Source organism: Mandrillus leucophaeus, unplaced genomic scaffold (genome assembly GCF_000951045.1).
Source record: "Mandrillus leucophaeus isolate KB7577 unplaced genomic scaffold, Mleu.le_1.0 Scaffold756, whole genome shotgun sequence".
In the NCBI taxonomy this organism is placed as follows: Eukaryota; Metazoa; Chordata; class Mammalia; order Primates; family Cercopithecidae; genus Mandrillus; species Mandrillus leucophaeus.
Window position 1 is genome coordinate 1085941 of NW_012108208.1, and position 19911 is coordinate 1105851.

The 19911-nt window shown below is 35.8% G+C and overlaps 1 protein-coding gene across 6 annotated transcripts in view; it reads left to right on the forward strand.

The window, feature by feature from the left end:
• Positions 1 to 19911, forward strand: part of PPA2 (pyrophosphatase (inorganic) 2) — a 106480-nt gene that overhangs the window by 26257 nt on the left and 60312 nt on the right. For 3 of the 6 annotated variants that reach the window (XM_011966326.1, XM_011966328.1, XM_011966329.1), the window contains exons 5-6: positions 1227 to 1346; positions 9872 to 9958. The exons of 2 other annotated variants lie outside the window; for them this stretch is intronic. In XM_011966326.1, the coding sequence (XP_011821716.1) occupies positions 1227 to 1346; positions 9872 to 9958 (207 nt within the window). The remainder of the gene's footprint in view (positions 1 to 1226; positions 1347 to 9871; positions 9959 to 19911) is intronic. One more of the 6 variants, XM_011966327.1, reaches the window with a different exon arrangement.

Genomic DNA, 19911 nt, shown 5'->3' on the forward strand with positions numbered 1-19911 from the left:
AAAAAAAAAAAAAAAAAAAGAAGAAAACTAACTTGAAATCAAATCAGTTGGTGAGAGTCTCCTTTTTGGTGATGTTTTAACTTTATATTGACAATTGGTAATTGTATATGTTTATAGGGTACAAAGTGACATTATGACTTATGAATACAGTATGGAATAACTAAATCAAGCTAAATAATATATCTGTCACATTAAATACCATTTTTTGTGGTGAGAACATTTGAAATTTACTCTTAGTACGTTATTAACTATACTTATCAAGTTGTATTGTCGTCGCAATAACAAAAAGTCTTATTCTTCCTGAGATTTTGTATCCTTTGATTATCATTTCCCTATTCCCCCTACCCTTAGCCTCTGTAACCATAATTCTACTCTCTGTTTTTATGAGTTCAATTTTTTAGATTCCACATATAGGTGAGAACATGAGATATTTGTCTTTCTACGCCTGGCTTATTTCACTTGCCATAATGTTCTCCAGTTTCATCCATGTTGTCACAAATGACAGAATTTTCTGCTTTTTTTAAGGCCAAGTGCTATTTTATTATGTATATGTACCACATTTTCTTTATCCATTCATCTGTTGATGGACACTTAGATTGATTATATATTATTTCCAATTTTTTTGATGGAGTCTCTAGAGTTGTCTATATATACGATCATATCATCAGCAAACAGTGACAGTTTCACTTCTTTCTTTCCCACTTTGGATGCCTTTTTTTGTTTTCTCTTGCCTAATTGCTCTGGCTAGGATGTCCAATAGTATGTTAAACAAAAGTGGCAAAAGTGGGCATCCTTTTCTTTTTCCCAATCTTACAGGAAAGGCTTTCAGCATTTCACTATTGAATATATGGTAGGAATCTTTGAGTTAGCTTTATTATCATAATATTGATGGTAATAAAGCCTGAGATTAGTAACAAAAGGCAAGTTGATTAATCTTTATCTTCTTGCCATCTCAATCATGTTATTATTTGTGTTAGAAATAATGGAGTACATAAATAATAGAATGACTAAATATATAATCTGGTGTTTCCTTTCCAAACAGTTTCTCATAGAGTGCTATAAATTAGTAGTAAGAGCTGGCTTAATTTCTTTTAAAGCACCTTTGATCATTAAGTTGGAATATGAATGTTTAGTCTGAAAATAGCAGATTTTTAAAAGTACTATTTGGATGTAGAATTAATTATTTCTTATCCCGTCTCCTTTTTTTCCTTCTGTGATTTGCTTAGATTGCCACCGAAGAGCCACTGAATCCCATTAAACAATATGTAAAGGATGGAAAGCTACGCTATGTGGCGAATATCTTCCCTTACAAGGGTTATATATGGAATTATGGTACCCTCCCTCAGGTAACATTTTTGTTACAATGGTAAAACGTTCCTGTCGTCTGAAAAAATTGCCTTATAAATCCTGTGAACTACTTGAATTTAAATTGGTTCTGAGGACACGTCATTTGGAGAGGTTTGTAAATTTGGAATTTATTAATGTGGATGGAGTTTTAGTATATCAATAAATTTTTGTTTGAAACCACATGTATGTCTATACTCAAGTTCTTGGAGTCAGGCATATGGAACGTTCACATTTAACATTTTGAATACTTTTTTTTTCTGGTCTTGGCTATTAAGTGTCAGTGAAAAACTTTTAAGCGAGGCTTTATCTACAGTCGTTGCGTTGAACATGACAAGTTAGGCTTTTATATGCATTTGTATATGATAGCATGAATTTTATATTTTAAACTTTAACAGATGAATGTGTTAAATTATTAACTTTTTTCCTGGAACTCGTTGTAAATTGAATTGCACAACTTATATTATTTACTGTTATGAGTTAATAATTTTTAAATAGAAAGCAGAGAAAATGAGCTAAATAATGATAAGGTAGCATTCCTATTGGAGAATAACAACAATTTGCTTTTCTTCCTTTCTTTACCTTTTTTGGTTTTCTCTCATGTTTCCTGATTCCCGGAAAGAGGTAACTCTTCCAGATTATTTAGTGAGTAAGAGTCAGAATATGCTGAATCAAAATTCTAGGTTTTGGGGACACAGAGAACCATCTGCCTTTATGTTTATAAAAACCGTAGACCATCTGTCTGGAAATTTAATTTTTATATTTTTATTTATTTTATTATTTTGCATGAAATTTCAAGATGGTATTGGGGAAATATCAGAGAAGAGAGGTCTTGTTTTATCCAACATGAATAAGCAACTGCCTGTGTAGAATAAACATTCACAGGAAAATTTTTAAAAAATTGTTTTCTAAAGAGTCAGGCTGTCTCTGATTCAGTTAGACCACCCACATGGATACATTCTTGGTTAAAATGGGCACTTCTAAAGTGATGTGCTAAGAATGAGAATGCCTGTGGAAACCATGAAAGCAGGTTTCCTAACTCTCCAGGTACCTCAATAGATATGCCATTTGACCCAACAGCAAAAGGTTGCGAAAGTTCTATGAAGCTTAGGGGATGCAGCCTGTAGGAAATGTATGGATGAGGGGAATGCTGAAGAAGCCAGTGAATTAGAGACCGACAGAAACAGAGAAGTAAGTAGAGGAGCTAGAGAATAAACTATAGTGCATGTATTTATTTCTTTAAACATTTATTAAGCATTTATGTGCCAGGCAGGATATTAGGTGTTGGGAATATAAAAGACAGATGAGATATAGATGTAACATCAAGGCCTCATAATAAGTGACTGGAAAATGTCAGTTTGGGAGTGAGGTTGTCACTTTCTAGTGATGTGACCTTGGGAAAGATACTTTTCCTCATTTTCTTCATCTGTAAAATGAGAACATAAAATATCTACTTCTTATCTTTGTGTTGAGATTAAATGAGTTACTGCATTCGAATAGTGTGTAACATGTAGTAATCAATTATTATAATTAAGACTGGTACTTTTATTATCGTATGATTCTTTCCCTAAAGTTATTTGTAGTCTGATTGGGGCAATCAACAACTAAACTGCTGGTTATGATGTGGTATAATAGGCACTACTAATTCATCTACTAATTTAAAATTATGAAAAAAATAAGAAAACCTGTTGACAGGAAGGAGAGAAGGGGAGGATTGGAGGTAAATGCAAAAGAAACTTCTCTAGTTTTCTGTTTAAAGTCTTGCCAAACTTCTGTACTCTGGATGTGTTTGAATTTCAAGATGTTATGCAGTGGTATTAATCTGGCAGGTATGGTAGTTCTTAATTTATTAATAGAAATTAATAAAACAGAATTAGACTGTGGTAGTCCCTTAATTCAGTATTCACCCTGCATTCACCATTGCCTACCTAAGTTTCATACTCCATCCAACATCCAAATTGATATTTTTTAAAACACAAATTTGCAGATGCTTTTCTTGTACAAGAATGCTTTAATGGTCTCCTGTCACTTAAAAGATAAAATACAAAATTCTTAACATTGCTACTCAACCCTGCGTGATCTGGCTTCTGCTTACTTCTCTATCCTCATTTTGCAGCATTCCTCCTTTCTCGCTTCTATCCACTACAAAGTCTTCTTCAGTGTTTTTAACTTACCTCATTGGGTCCACACCAGGCCTTCACCAAACTGTTCATTCATTCCGTACATATTTATTAAAGGCCTGTGTATTTGCAAGGTGTTCTTATAAGTACTGCAGGTAAAACAGTGATAAAAAGTGACATATATTTTTCTGGAGCTTTTATTTTAGTCAGATAAACAGACAATAAACAAAATAAACCCCAAGTAAAATCTCAGGTGGTGGTAAGTGTGTCAAAATTTAAGCAGGGAATGGGGCTAGGGAATGTTAGGATTGTTGCAATTTAGACAGGGAGACAATCTCAGTGAGAAGGTGTTATTTGAAGAAAGACCTAAAGGAAGTGAAGGAACAAGTAGTGTGGACATGTAGAGGAAGAACAGTCCAACAAGAAACAGCAAGTATAAAGGTCCTGAGGTGGAGTAGGCCTAGCATGTGTGAGTATCAAAAAGGAAGTCAATGTGTCTAGAATGGAAGTGAAAGAAAAGAAATAGACCTGCATTCTCTCTGCCGTTTTCAGCTAGAGATCTGTACTATTTTTTTAAACCTGACTGATCTTAGAGAGAGAGAGAGAGTGTGTGTGTGTGCCCGCGTGTGTGTGTGTGTGAAGTCTTCAGGGAAAGAATACACCATAAATTGCATATAAGTTAGTTATTTATCAAAGAAACTGAATTGAATGATGTTTTTAAGAATGCTGAAATCATGCCAGTTGCTTATGGGAAGGGGTAGCTCTACCTAATTTTTTTTTTTTTTCTTGATTGTCGATGTTCAGAAGTGACCCTGTTAAAATGAAAGCCAGCCCCGGTCCCATTTACCTTTTAAATCTCATCTTCAACTCTCCTTCTGCCTTCTGCTTCACTTCCACACTGGCACTCTGGTGCTTGACACACACTCCTGTCTCAGGCCCTGACCTTCACTGTGTCCTCTCCCTGGAACACTCCTTTCCAGGTATGCACATGGCTTCCTTAAATGCCCTTAAGTCATCTTCTTTATAGTATCTGCCAACCATCCTTTAAAACTTTTAACCCTACTCCCATTCCCTGTCTCATACTTTTTTTTTCCCTTTTCCATAACAACTACCAATTTGTAACCTGCTATATAATTTATTTATTATGTTTATTGTTAATTTCTCCCAGCTAGAATGCAGACTTCACGAGGGCAGGGATTCTGTCTGTTTTGTGCCTGCCATGGAGTAGGTGATCAATAACTATGAAATGAATAAATTAATGCATCATGTATGTGTGTCACATTTGTTTCATAGGCTTGTGTGGGTACTTTTGCTGTTCTGTGATTTGTCTTGTAGCAGCAAGAAACTTGTTCAGAGCAGTTACGAAGCCAACTGTGTGGTTGGAAGAACATTTAAGCAGCAGAATACTGTTAAGTAGTAGTCTATCCACTTAGCTTGTGATTCATCAGTATGCCATCATTATTCAGACCTTGAGCTGTCTAGACTGTTAACCTGAATAGCATCTCCCACACTCCTAATAATGCCTTCCTCAAAACTGGAGCTTGCCTGGGCAAAAATTCATCTTTGTCTTCCTACCATTTTATTCCTATTGCCCACACATATAATGGGTTATTTCAGTGTTACATCTCATTGAGTGAATATTTAGAATACCTGTCTGGCAAATATTAAAAGACTAGATTCAGTTTAAATTCAAAATTTCTTCAGTCTTAATCTAGTATTGATATGTTTACTTTGTGCTTAATTATAAATGTGGTTCATTGACCTCCCCAATCAAATATATAGTACCACTTACTAGCTTTATAACCTAAGACAAATGACTAAATCTCTCTAGGCCTGTTTGTTTATGTGGATGATCATATTACCTACCCCACAAGGGTATTGTGAGTATTGAATGAGTTGATCAGAGGTGTTTGGCCCCGTAGTGAGTTCTTAATAATATTAACTCAATGATGATGACACTTCTGCTACTGATGTTAGCTGCTAGTAGTAAAAACACTGGTAGAGGCTTTTGCTCCAAATTGAAGCTGGGAAAGCATAGATAATGGCTTATCCCTGTAATTTCAGTTCTTTGGGAGGCCAAGAGGGGAGGATCAGTTGAGGCCAGAAGTTTAAGGTTGCAGTGAGCTGTGGTCAGACCACTGCTCTTCAGCCTAGGTGGCAGAGTGAAACCCTCTCTTAAAAAAAAAAAAAAAAAGGCGAAGGTAGTGGGAAAGTCAGAGGTCTTTCTTCCTTTGACTTGTGATAGGAATGCTGGTTAATCAGGAAGATATTCTTAAGAACCACCTGTATATATGGCTTTGTATGATTCAGGGATTTTTTAAGAGACCTAAGGACCAGGGCGTGGTGACTACAAATGTATTCACCAATACTTATAGATCGTAAGGTAATAATCACAAACACCTGCATGAAAATGAGAAGATTTGTTTTAGGGTATAACAATAATATGTGTATTCTGATGTATTCATTTTTATAGCTTTATAAACATCTTTTCTATAATACTGTTTTCCTGTTGATAGGTTGTGTGTAGCTTTCTGTTTTGTCTTTCTTGGGTCCATGCTAAAGTTTGTCTGTATAGGTAGTATGTATAGTTATATACCTGTTAGTCAAATTATGAGTTGTGTAACTATTTTACTTTACTAAATATTTCCAGATTGTTTATAAAAGAAGTTGTGACAGGCCGGGCGTGGTGGCTCACACCTGTAATCCCAGCACTTTGGGAGGCTGAGGTGGGCAGATCAGGAGGTCAGGAGATAGAGACCATCCTGGCTAACACGGTGAAACCCCTTCTCTACTAAAAATCCAAAAAATTAGCCGGGCCTGGTGGCAGGCGCCTGTGGTCCCAGCTACTCGGGAGGCTGAGGCAGGAGAATGGCCTGAACCCTGGAGTTGGAGCTTGCAGTGAGCCGAGATCGAGCCACTGCATACCAGCCTGGGTGACAAGGCGAGACTCCATCTCAAAAGAAAAAAAAAAAATGGGGTCCGGGCGCAGTGGCTCACGCCTATAATCCCAGCACTTTGGGAGGCCGAGGCAGTCGGATCACGGGGTCAGGAGATCGAGACCATCCTGGCTAACACGGTGAAACCCCGTCTCTACTAAAAATACAAAAAATTATCTGGGCGTGGTGGCGGGCGCCTGTAGTCCCAGCTACTCGGGAGGCTGAGGCAGGAGAATGGCATGAACCCGGGAGGCAGAGCTTGTAGTGAGCCGAGATTGTGCCACTGCACTCCAGCCTGGGCAACAGAGTGAGACTCCGTCTCAAAACAAACAAACAAAAAAGAAGTTGTGACAATTTATACTCCTGCCAGTAGTATACAGGGTTCCAGATAACGTACATCCTTACTAATATTTTAGATTATAAGATTTTTAGGTTTTTGAAATAGTATCTTATTGCGATTTTAGCATTTCTCTGATCAGACTAGGTATCTTTTCATAAATTTATAAGTCATTCATGTTTCCCCGTCTTTTAATTATCTGTTCATATCTTCAGCCTATTTTAGTTGGGTTGCCCTTTTTCTTATTTAGTTGTCAAAATTATTTCTAAAGTCTGGAAGCTAATCTTTTGTCATTTTTGTGAAACCAATATTAAGATTTTGAACTTCTGCTTCTTGATATTTCTTCTTCAGCGTTTGTTCTTTTCTAGTTGTCTGTCTGTTAATAGTTGTACACATAAGACTCCACAAGAGGGCATACCCAAAGCTTAAATTTGTCAGGATTTCCTTTCCTGTTGAAATTATACTGTATTTTCAAGTTAAATTAGAGGTGATTTAGTGTATATCTCTTTTTGTAGTAAAAAGTGAGGTCTGTAGATGCAGAGTATTAAAGGTTGGAAATAAAGAGAACCAGTCTGGTATTTTTGCTGGTAAGTAAAATCATGAAGAATTGGCCCTAAGCACAACAATATTGTAGAGTTTAATAATTTTCTACTTGGGTACTTAATTCCTCAACGTATGTAACCATATTGCTAGGTAATGTTGAAATTGGAGTTCTGAGGACCAACCAACCAACGGAAATATCCACCACAACCAAGTTAATGTCAAGACAGTATTTGTCTCTGTGTGAGGAAGGACTTTAAAAAAAAAATAATGCCCATCAAAATTGTCCGAAGTAGGTCATAAGTATGTGGGCCTCCTATTCACTGGTGGCATTCATGCAGATTGTGAATGAGCACTAACAATCTTAGCATTTTAGGGCTAGGATGTGTCTAAAGATCCTCTTATTGGCCAGGCGCAGTGGCTCACACCTGTAATCCCAGCACTTTGGGAGGCCGAGGCGTGTGGATCACGAGATCAGGAGATTGAGACTACCCTGGCTAACATGGTGAAACCCTGTCTCTACTAAAAATACAAAAAAATTAGCCGGGCGTGGTGGTGGGCGCCTGTAGTCCCAGCTACTTGGGAGGCTGAGGCAGGAGAATCTCTTGAACCTGGCAGGCGGAGGTTGCAGTGAGCGGAGATCGTGCCACTGCATTTTAGCCTGGGAGAGAAGAGTGTGACTCTGTCTGGAAAAAAAAAAAAAAAAAAGAAAAAACAAAAAAAGGTCCTCTTATTTAAGCCATTAATAGCTGAAGAAACGGATGTAGATGATTTAGTCAAGATAGTTTGTGGTAGAATCTAGATGTTTTCCTTTAAGCCAACGGGACTTCTAGCTTGTCACATTTGTTCTCTTGGAAGTGGGAGTAGGGATAAGGAAAATTATGAGGTAGGATTTCTGCATTAGCAAGGAGGAACCTCTCAGATATTTTCTGATTCTGCAGTAGGTTGTTTGATTCTGATTATACCTGGGTGTCCCATCTTGGTTTCCCCAGCACATTAAGATTACCTTTATAGTGTTTGTCACAAATGCCATACCATTTGTTAACATGACACTCTCCATGTCATTGACTGTTCCCTATACATCTCTGTTACTGGCCCGAAATAGGTACTCAATAAATATTTTACAGTATGAGTGAATGCCTGTTAATAGAAAAGAAGAAGCAGTAAAGGGAAGACTAGGGAAGAACAGAACCTCTATAGGAAAGTTACCTAGGAGATTCTCAGAGTAAGAGAAAGTATTTAATAGAAGAGAACTGTGAAGTAGATGGGGTTATATTTGAAATAAATGCTATTCAATTGTTGTTATAATTTGCACATAAAAAATAATGATTAGTAGCATGAGTTCTAATACAGTCTTTACCATTTAGAAACCATGAGTTTGTGCAAGTTTAAACTGTGTTTCAATTTACTTGTCTATAAAGTGGAATTTGTTATGGTACATTATTCATGCAGTATGCATGTATATATGTATATGTTGTGTGTGTATATATTAGCTAGAAAGTGTTTGTCACCTATGGCCAGTATGTAAGATTAACAATTGTGGTTATTCTTACATTTTCTTGGTAGTATTAGTGTTGGGGGCAGTGAAATGTTGTTGGACTTCATTTATTAATTTTTTTTAAAGATAAAGTTAGGCCAGGTTATTTCTGAATAAACTATTATTAGTACTAGAAGGAAAATATTGGAATTTCTCTAATGCTTAGCTGTAAATAAGTTTATTTGTAATTATTTGTATAAAATTAAAGGAAATAAACTTAGATAACCTGAAATCTTAGACAATAATGATAATCTGAATCTTGGGATGACAGTCTCTGTATCCCTTTTAATTTGAATTTAAAGCAAATAATTTTAGGGAACTTCTACAGTTCCATTCAGAATCAGGCAATTCTGTGGCTTTTTGGGAGAGGTAGTGCCGAAGGGATCTTTAATCTTACTAGCAAATTTCTACTACGGTCTTCATTTATAAAAATTCCCATGTATTTATTTTGTAACTAATCTTGCCAGTAAACTAAAGAATTGATGTCTTTTCATGTTTTTATCAAGGTCCTTGAGATTTGACAGGTAGAGTATTTTTTAATGGAATGAATGAGACAAAATAGGTTTTAATTTTCTTTAGTAGTGTTTTGTCCTTTCGTTTATAAAGGAAAAACTGGGTTCCTTTTAATAATTTAGATCCCTGTGCTGTTACCGTGTCAAAGGAAGCAGTGAATGACGGAAGCCACAGTTGAGGCAGTCAGTGGAAACACAGAAACAAGGGCACAGACAGTGGGAACATCCACTGAAACTCTAAAAGTGAATGTGAATTTATTCCCTGACTGAACTTGGAAGATGAGTATGTCTGGATATACCACCCACTCTCAGATGCAATTATACTGACAATTGAGAGACAGAGGGAGGAAATACTATACATCTGTTTTAATTATTATGATCCTTAGGGACATACTGGCCTGTTGGCCTTGTGCCTATGTAATTTCTGATAATGTTTTCTTCGGATTATTGTTATCTATAAAACTTTGTGATTATGTGGAAAGATTAAAGTACATTATAGTATTAAGTTACATTTCTGCTTTTTTTTTTTTTTTTTTTAATTTTAGACTTGGGAAGATCCCCGTGAAAAAGATAAGAGCACGAACTGCTTTGGAGATAATGATCCTATTGATGTTTGTGAAATAGGCTCAAAGGTTTGTTTTATAGACTGTATTAATTCTAACATGAGTTTTGGTTTATTCATGCCATAAAATTTCGTTTTAGCCTCTAGTTCTTCAGCTCTTCAGAGTTCAAGCCTGTTGATTTCTGTGTTATCAGTCCCTCTTTTTATCTTCACTTTCTTGTCTTAAACCAGGGGTTAGTAAATTATAGCCCTGTAACAAGTCAAAGCCAGCCTAACACCTGTTTTTATAAGTAACACAGGTTTGCCCGTTCATGTACATACTGTCTGTGACTGCTTTTATACTACAACAGCAGAGTTGAGGTGTTGTAGCAGAGATTGTATGGTCTACAAAGCCTTTTATTATTATTTTATTATTTTATATCTACCATCTGGACCCTGTATGGAAAAATTTGCCAAGTTCTGTCTTCACCTTCCTTGCCTATTGTTTAGATGGAAACTTCAATTCTCATGAAAGTTATCTGATACTTTTTCTGTTTCTGTGTGCCTGCTTCCAGGTTGCTACATCCTACTGAGTAAAAACAAAATCCACAATTTCAGAAATTGATGCTACCCATCTCCTTCTATATGTCTTTGGTTAGTTCTTTCTCTATTTTCTACTACATTTATTGTTACTATTTCTTGTTCCCTGCAGACATTCAACTCTTCCCCGTTTTTTCTCACTCCTAGAATAACATCTTATCTTTAATCATGTAGAGCTCAGAAACCAGCATGTAAAAAATCTCAATGTGGTTTAAATTTGTATTTATCTGATGATTAGTGATGTAGAGCATTTTTCATGTGTTTCTTGGCCACTTATATTTCTTTTTTTGAGAAATGTCGGTTCATGGCCTTTGCCCACTTTTTAATTTTTTTTTTTCTCTTGTTGAGTTGTTTGAGTTATCTTAGTCCTTTGTTGGAGGCATAATTTGCAGATATTTTCTCCCATTCTGTAGGCTGTTTACTTTGTTGATTATTTCTTTTGCTATCCAGAAGCTTTTTAGTTTAAGTCCCATTTGTCTGTTTTTGTTTTCATTGCATTTGCTTTTGGGGTCTTCATCATAAATTCTTTGCCTAGGCGATATCCAGAGAGTTTTTCCTAGATTTTCTTTGGGAATTTTTATAGTTTCAGATCTTAACATTTAAGTTTTTAATCCATCTTGAGTTAATTTTTGTATGTGGGGAGAGGTAGGGGTCCAGTTTCATTCTTCAGGCTATGGCTAGCCAGTTTTCCCAGTACTATTTATTAAATAGAGTCTCCTTTCCCCATTTTTTTTTTGTTGTTATTTGTTGAAGATCAGTTGGTTATAGGTATGTGACTTCATTTATTTGTTCTCTGTTTTGTTCCATTGATCTATGTGTTTATTTTTGTACCAGTACCATGTTTATTTTTATACCAGTACTACAGGTATGTGGTATAATTTGTTGCTGAGTAATGTGATACCTCCAGATTTGTTCTTTTTGCTCAGGATTGCTTTGACTGTTCTGGCTTTTGTTTGGTTCCATATAAACATTAGGATTGTTTTTTCCTAATGCTGTGAAGAAATGACATTGGTAATTTGCTAGGAATTACATTGAATCTCCAGATTGCTTTGAGCAATATTGGCATTTTAAGAATGTTGATTCTTCCAATCCATGAGCGTGGGATGTTTTTCTCTCTGATTGTATCATCTATGATTTCTTTCATCAGTGTTTTGTAGTTCTTGCAGAGATCTTTTACCCACTTGATTAAATGTATTCCTGGGTAATGTGTGTGTGTGTATGCGTGTGTGTGGCTGTTGCAAATGAGATTTTTTTGTTTGGTTCTCAGCTTGAATGTTAATTGGTGTGTAGAAATACTATTAATTTTTATATAGAGATTTTGTATCCTTAAACTTTATTGAAGTTGTTTATCAAGTCTAGGAGTCTTTTGGAGAAGGCTTTAGGGTTTCCTATATACACTATCATGCCATTAGTGAACAGAGAGAATTTGACTTCCTCTTTTCCAATTTAGATACCTTCTATTTCCTTCTCTTGGCTGATTGGTCTGACTAGGACTTCCAGTACTGTGTTGAATGGGAGTGGTGAGACTGAACATCCTTGTCTTATTCTGGTTCTTAGGGGAGATGCTTTCAACTTTTTCACATTTGGTATGATGTTGGTTATAGGTTTGTCATAGATGGCTCTTATTATTTTGAGGTATGTTCCTTCAGTGCCTAGTTTGTTGAAGGTTTTTATCATGACAGAATGTTGGATTTTATCACATGCTTTTTCTATATCTATTGAGATGATTATATGGTTTTTATTCTTAGTTTTCTTTATGTGGTGAATCCCATTTATTGGTTTGTATATGTTCAACCATCCTTGAATTCCTGGAATAAACCCTACTTGATCATGATGAATTGTGTTACCTTTTTAATGTGCTTTTAAAGGACACAAGAACACCAGTGGAGCGTTGAAGCCTCCCACTATTGTATTGCTCAGTTTTCTTAGGTTTAGTGGTAGTTGTTTTATGAATCTGGGTGCTCTGATGTTGCATGCATGTATATTTAGGATAGACCTTGATGACTGTGTGCCTTGGTGATATTCATCTTGCATAGTATCTCTCAAGTGTTCTCTGAATTTCTTGTATCTGGGTGAAGAATATGGAACACTTCATGAATATGCGTATCATCCTTGCATCTTATAGCCAGAGCAGTTTATTCCTTTAGTTAATAAGACCTGAAATAATATTTACTGAATATGAAATAAATATATGATTACCATCTAAAGAACAGTTCTTTGTTAGTGGTATGCTCCTTTCTTTCATGCCTGGCTATGAGATGAGTGGTTGAACCAGCTGTAAGAAACATAGTGGTAGGAAGTCTCTTTTAACACCACATTGTTAATAGGCAGAGGGAAAGAAGCAGAGTCCTGGAAGTTGGTAACAGACTTAGAACCACAGATATAGAAAACTTTAATGTTGTAAGTCCCTTGAGGGATTTTTGTATTGCTCATTCAGTGTCTAAGAAAACTAAATGTTATACTTTGAGCATAGATTTGTTGAATTGATTTGGATTGAATTGAAGTATGGTGGTTTTGTAAGAATTCTACCATTTATTCCTAAGCATCTAGTTTTTGGTTTGATTGAGTTTTCCTTTCTAGTTTTTAACGGTGTTACAGCAAAACAGTGCTTTGTTTGAAATAAAACTGTGCCTTTCTGTTGCATGTGAAGTCAAAGGGTGTGTCTCATTCTGAGGCAACTTGGTAAATCTGCTGGGCATGCTTCCTTGCTTGCTTTATAACCCATGCATGTCTTACCTGTTCTTATATTGTTTGAAATTTTAAAGTAAATTTTGTGAATAAAAATAGATAAAATAATTTAGAATGTGCTTTTTTTTTTTTTTTTTTTTTTTTTTTTTTGAGACAGAAGTCTCACTCTGTCGCCCAGGTTGGAGTGCCGTGGCATGATCTTGGCTCACTGCAAGCTCCGCCTCCCGGGTTCATGCCATTCTCCAGCTTTAGCCTCCCAAGTAGCTGGGACTGTAGGCGCCTGCTACCATGCCCAGTCAATTTTTTGTATTTTTAGATACAAAAAATTTTAGAGAAGGGGTTTCACCGTAGTAGCCAGAGTGGTCTCGAACTCCTGACCTCGTAATCCACCTGCCTCAGCCTCCCAAAATGCTGGGATTACAGGCGTGAGCCACCGCGCCCGGCCTAGAATGTGGTTTTTAAAAGCTGTATGTGATTTCCAGGAATTCTGATACCCTGCTGCCAGAGTCATCTACAGGATTTCTCAACTTTGACACTATTGATATTACAGATGGATAATTCTTTATGAGAGAGGACTGTCCTCTGAAGCATCCCTTGCCATTTCCTAGGAGATGCTAGTAATACCTCCTCCCCAGTTGTGACAACCCAAAATGGATATTGCCAGATATCCCCTAGAGGGCAACATTGGCTTTGGTTGAGACCCTCTCATCCAGTGTATCTAGTATGTTAACCAGTATAGCTGACTTTAAACTGGCAATTATGTGATAACTTCAAATTTGAACATTTTTGTTTTATAAAGGATCTTACATGTCTTTTGGTCCAATATACCATACCCTCCCGAAGCCTTCTGTTCTCCAGGCTTTTTATTCTAGTTGTTCTTTATCTGACAGAGTTTCTGGATTATTTTCCACTCTGGTTACTTTTCACTAGATCATCTCTGTTAATGCCCCTGTTAGAATGGAGCAATCTGGGCTCAGTGGCTTATGCTAGTAATCCCAGCACTTTGGGAGGAAAGCTAAGAGGATCTCCTGAACCCAAGAGTTCAGGACCAGCCTGGGCCACATGGTAAGACTGAGTCTCAAAAAAATGATAATAAATAAATAGAATGGCATACTACCACAGCTAAACGCCCCTCTCTAAATATGATCCAGCCTGTATAAGTTAGCAATTACAGACGCAGTTGTAAAATATTTCTATGGAGTACTTTAGTTTTGATGTATATTCAGAGCTGCAAATATCGTCCATATCTTTATAATCACTTGTCGTATGTTCCTTTTGGACTTGAGAATCTAGAATTTAAGCAGCCAGAGTCCAAACTTGAGGACATGTATCAGAAATACTTTGTGATTGCAGCTGGTAAGAAGCATGCCGGAGGGCGGGGACTGGGAAAGGAACAGACAGTATTTCAGACAATGGAGACCTCAACTGTAGAGGGAAATTCTTTGTTTATAATGTCTTTTCCCGTGGATAGTGTTGTCATTATATTTCCTCCACAGATGTAGCTTTAGCTATTAACCCCTGGAGGCATGCAAAAAGAGCAGCTGAGCTAATCACACAGTGGCTTCTGTGAGTTGGTGCCAGTATCAGTTCAGAGGAGCCCATATAAGTCTGCACATCTCCCATTTTCCATCTCCAGAGACATCTTTCTGTAGTTTTTCAAGTAGGAGTCTAATTTTGTAGTGGAAGCAGCTTAGTTGTTTACCTGTAATTTGCAGACTAAGAAAGATGAAACTTCTTTTTCTATTAAGAAATAGAAAAGCAGGTTAAGAAATCAGAGGTTTGGTGTTTTTTTAAGAATGCTATAAACAATGGTTACATGCCGTTTTATAGAATTAGATCACTGTAGGAAATAACATATAAAGTATCCCTCAGAAAATCTACTTCCTTGTCTTTGATCCTTTAAGATACATATACTTCATGAGGCACATACTTTTCAAAAAAAATTTCTCCTAGCATTTTTGTTTACTGAGAATGGTAAGGGGAAAAATGAATGATTTCCTTTAGGAACCCAAACCTTAATACTGATGCTTATAGTAAAGTACTAGTCTGTAAACCATTATTTGAGGTACTCTATATGGATTATCTCATTTTATTCTTAAAACTGCTACCTTGTGAAACAGGTATTTTTATTTTCAAATTTAATATAAAATTATATTCCAAAGAAGTTAAGTAATTTCCCCAAACTTACATTGCTAGTAAGTTGGCAGAATTGGGATTGAATTCCAGGTATCTTGTCCTGGAGCCTGTGTTCCTAGTCTCTATACCAGGGGTGTCCAATCTTTTGGCTTCCCTGGGCCACATTGGAAAAATAATTGTCTTGGGCCACACATAAAATATACTAACACTAACAATAACTGATGAGCTAAAAAATAAATAAAATCTCATAATATTTTATGAAAGTTTATGAATCTGTGTTGGGCCACATTGAAAGCCATCCTGGTCTACATGCTGCCCATAGGGCACGTGGGTTGGACAAGCTTGCCCTATCCCCTTCTGCCTCTACTGCTAATATTTGTGAGAATTGATCCACATATTTATATCCATCCTATTTATATTCTTTACAATTTGCAGGTTATAGCCATATGATTTCAACTTTTATTATTTAAAATGACAGAATTCTAATTTTTGAGATTTGCTTTATTAAGATACGTTTGATTAAATTCAAGTCTTGATTTAAATCAGCTGCATTAAAGTTTATGTTCTTTTGCTTTAATTTGATAAATGTTTGTATTTTTTGTTTGACATTTTTAAGAAATTATCTGATCAATTTTGTAGTTAAACACAAAAAAGTAAGTATTTTGTTCATTATAGAATAAACTTGAAGGTAGCTATTGGAAAGAAGTGAACCATTCACTTAATGATAACAGTTTCGAGAGAGGACTTAAGGGATAGGAGCTGTTTTATTATGGTTCATTTTGACATGTATATAACAACCTTCATTATCATCAAAAATAATTTGTGATTAATTTTTAAATTGAGATTCAATTCACATAAAATTAACCATTTTAAAGTATACATTAAAATTAGTGGCAGTTAATACATTCACAGTGTTGTATAACCATCACCTGTATCTGTCTAGTCCCAAACATTTCATGACCTCAGAAGGAAACCCCATCCCCATTAGCAGTCACTCCCCATTTCATTCTCTAACTGGCTCCTGGCAACCTCTGATTTACTGTCTCTATGCTATAGGTTTACCTATTCTGGATATTTCATGTAAATGGTCTCACATAATATGTAACCTTTTGTATCTGCCCCTTTCACTTAGTGTGCTTTTGAGATTCATCCGTGTTGTAGCATGTATTGGCACTTCATTCCCTTTTATGGGTGAATAATAGTCCACTGATGGATAATATTACCTTTTACTTTTCCATTCATTAGTTGATGGGCATTTGGCTTGTTTCTACCATTTGGCTATTATGAATAGCGCCACTATGAACATTCATGTACGAGTTTTTGTTTGAATACTCTTATCCATTTTATTCAACTAGGAGTGGAATTGCTGGGTCATATGGTAATTCTGAATTTAACTCTTTGAGGAACCACCAAATTGTTTTCCCCAGCATGTTAACTCCCACGAACAATATTCAAGGATTCCAGTTTCTCCAGATCCTTACCAGTACTCATTATTTTCCCTTTTTGGTTTATAACAATCATCCTAGTGGTAGTGAAATGGTATTGTGATTTTTTTTAATTAAAACAAGCTTATGTCTGATTTCATCTTAAACAAATGTGAATAATTATTTTATCCAAGAAAGTAATGCATTTTAAAAAAAAATAGTTTTAGCCATAAATGTGAAGTAGATTTTTTTCTAGCTTTATTGAGTTATAATGGACATATAATAAACTGTACCTATTTAAAGTGTACACAAATCGATGAGTTTTGATATAATTACATGCAAAATTATTATCAGAAATAAGAAAATGAACATATTTATCACCCCCAAATGTTTTCTTACACTTCTTTGTAATCTCTTCCTTTGACGTTCCCAACCTTCTTTCCTCAGGCAAGGACTGATCCGCTTTCTCAGTACAGTTTGACAAGAGAAGCAGCTTTGGCTCAGTTTGGGGTGTGAATCCCAGGTCTTCCATTCACTAGTTCTGTGGTCTCAGGCAAAAATTATTTAACTGCTGTGAATCCCAGTATCTTTATTTCCAAGACGGGGATAATATCTACACTCTACACTAGTTTTTGTAAGTGAAGAATAAAATGGTACCCATAGAAGATATCCTCTAGTGCCCGTCACACAGTATGTGTTTGGTAAATCATTTTCTTTTCTCCTTGTGTACTATTTGTTTTTCCTTTTAAATATTTCACTACCCTTATCTAGACTATCCACTGTCATGTCTCTAATCTAGATCCAAATTACCTCATGTCTATAGTGTTATAGTCTTCTGATTTGTTAGCCTCTATCTTGTCCTTTTATCATATTGGAGAACCTACCTTGACTCTCTGTTCCTAGATCAGGGCAGTGGCATTAGAAATGAAGGCACAGCTATGAGAAATGAGGCACATAGTGTTGATATTACATGTTTAAACTCACTATGTGTTCAGTCTTATATTCTGTTCTGCCCTGAGGTATCTAAGTCACCCAAATTAAGACTGTAAATCCTTGAGAACAATTCATTCTTTCTTTTAATACACAGTGCCTAATATAGAGCTGAGTACTTAATAGAGGCTAAACATGTAAGAGTCTAATATAATTGTGTATATTCCCCTGGAATTCAGATTTCAGTTAGTGTATACAGTCACGTTAGTTGTGTTAGCTAATTACAATTCCATACAGATTTATGTTAAGATATTAGAATCAACTTCCAAATATTCTGACAGGATTTATTTGACTTTATGACTTAAAATTCTAGTTTTTTTCCCTCAAAATAATTAATTTCAGGACAGAGAAGTGACTTTTTTTCTACATACCTTGTTTTCTAAATGTGAAACTGCATTTTGAATTATGAAGAAATTTGTTCTGAAGCATGTGTTCAAATTCCAGGTTTACAGTGAAAATCTATAGCCAACCAAACCTTTAAAAATAAAAGGATGTATAGAAAGAATGCACGCATATAAACTTGACATTGGCAGCTTGAGGGAGCCTCACTGAAATAACTTTCTTAAGCACATAGAACATCTGCTTGAGTCACACTATTTCTGGATTTCTCTTAAAATATTTTTGAAGTATTTTGCGAAACCTGTTTTGTCAATATCATTTATTATGTTCTTAAGGCTTTACTCTATTATGTTTTACTTTTCACTAGTAACTGATAAATGTGATTTGTAAAAAAGGTACTATGAAGCAATTTAAAAGGATTCTCAGGTCTCTTTTTCCCTCAGGCAGGAGGAATCAAGTTTATATTATGTAATGGTTTTATTTTCTATTTAGTGTGAGCTTCTAGGCCTAGTGGATATCTTAAATTTCAAGACATGTAAATAACTTCAGTTTCAGCACAGATTGCAATAGGTTGAAACTGTAAACAGGTCCACTTTCTTGGTGCCTAATTTTTTAAATATATGGATTGTTTTTACTTACATAATGTGATGAGATTTTGATTTGTTAATTAAAAAATTGCTCTTAGACCTTAAAATGACATTTTTCTTAACTTTTAAATTTTGGAATATTGACCATTATATGAAACTTTGTAGGTAGGCATAAGGGAATAAGTTATACACATATTGAAAATCTCAGGTTCATTGATGATAGCTGCCAGTGACTGGAGTAGTATTGCCAATGGAAGATGTGCCAGCTTAGTTAGTTACTGTCATCTACTCATTCCTTGTATTCTGCCTCTTGGTCATCTTTGATTCTCATTTATCTTTAAATTTTCTTGGTAATAAAATAATGCACTTCTAGCCACACTTGCCTAGGCTGTCTTATGTCCATAATTTCCAGGCTTGTTCAGTGGAATGAAATTAAAAGTTTTGCTTCAACTGCTGATTCCTCTGGATAGAATAAGAAAAATGATCCCCTTTGTAGATTTAGGTCTGGCAGCCAGAGAAATTTCCTCCAGAACAGAGAAAGCAAAATATGGAGGAGAAGATCAAAATGACAGGCAACTACCTATTGTGTGAGAATTCTGCAAACACTAAGCAGGGATATTAATTTAAACCACAAGGTAGTTATATCATGAATGAGCTTGAGCATCTTTTTATACCCTTAAAGACTGTTTTCATTTCTTCTGTGAATTGCCTGTTCATGGTTTCTTCCATTTCAATTGAGTTTTTTCCGTTTATTTATTTTTTATTTTTTATTTTTTATTATACTTGAAGTTCTGGGTTACATGTGCAGAACATGCAGTTTTGTTACATAGGTATGTGTGTGCCATGGTGGTTTGCTGCACCCATCAACCCGTGACCTACATCAGATATTTCGCCTAATGCTATCCCTCCTCTAGCCCCCAAGCCCCAACAGGCCTCGGTGTATGATGTTCCCCTCCATGTATCATGTGTTCTCATTGTTCAACTCCCACTTGTGAGTTAGAACATGAGTTCTGGTTAAAGTCTGTTTTATCAGAGACCAGGATTGCAACTCCTGCTTCTTTTTGCTTTCCATTTGCTTGGTAGATCTTCCTCCATCCCTTTATTTTGAGTCTATGTGTATCTTTGCACATGAGATGGGTCTCCTGAATACAGCACACTGATGGGTCTTGACTCTTTATCCAGTTTGCCACTCTGTCTTTTCATTGGGGCATTTAGCCCATTTACATTTAAGGTTAATATTGTTATGTGTGAATTTGATCCTGTCTTTATGATGCTAGCTG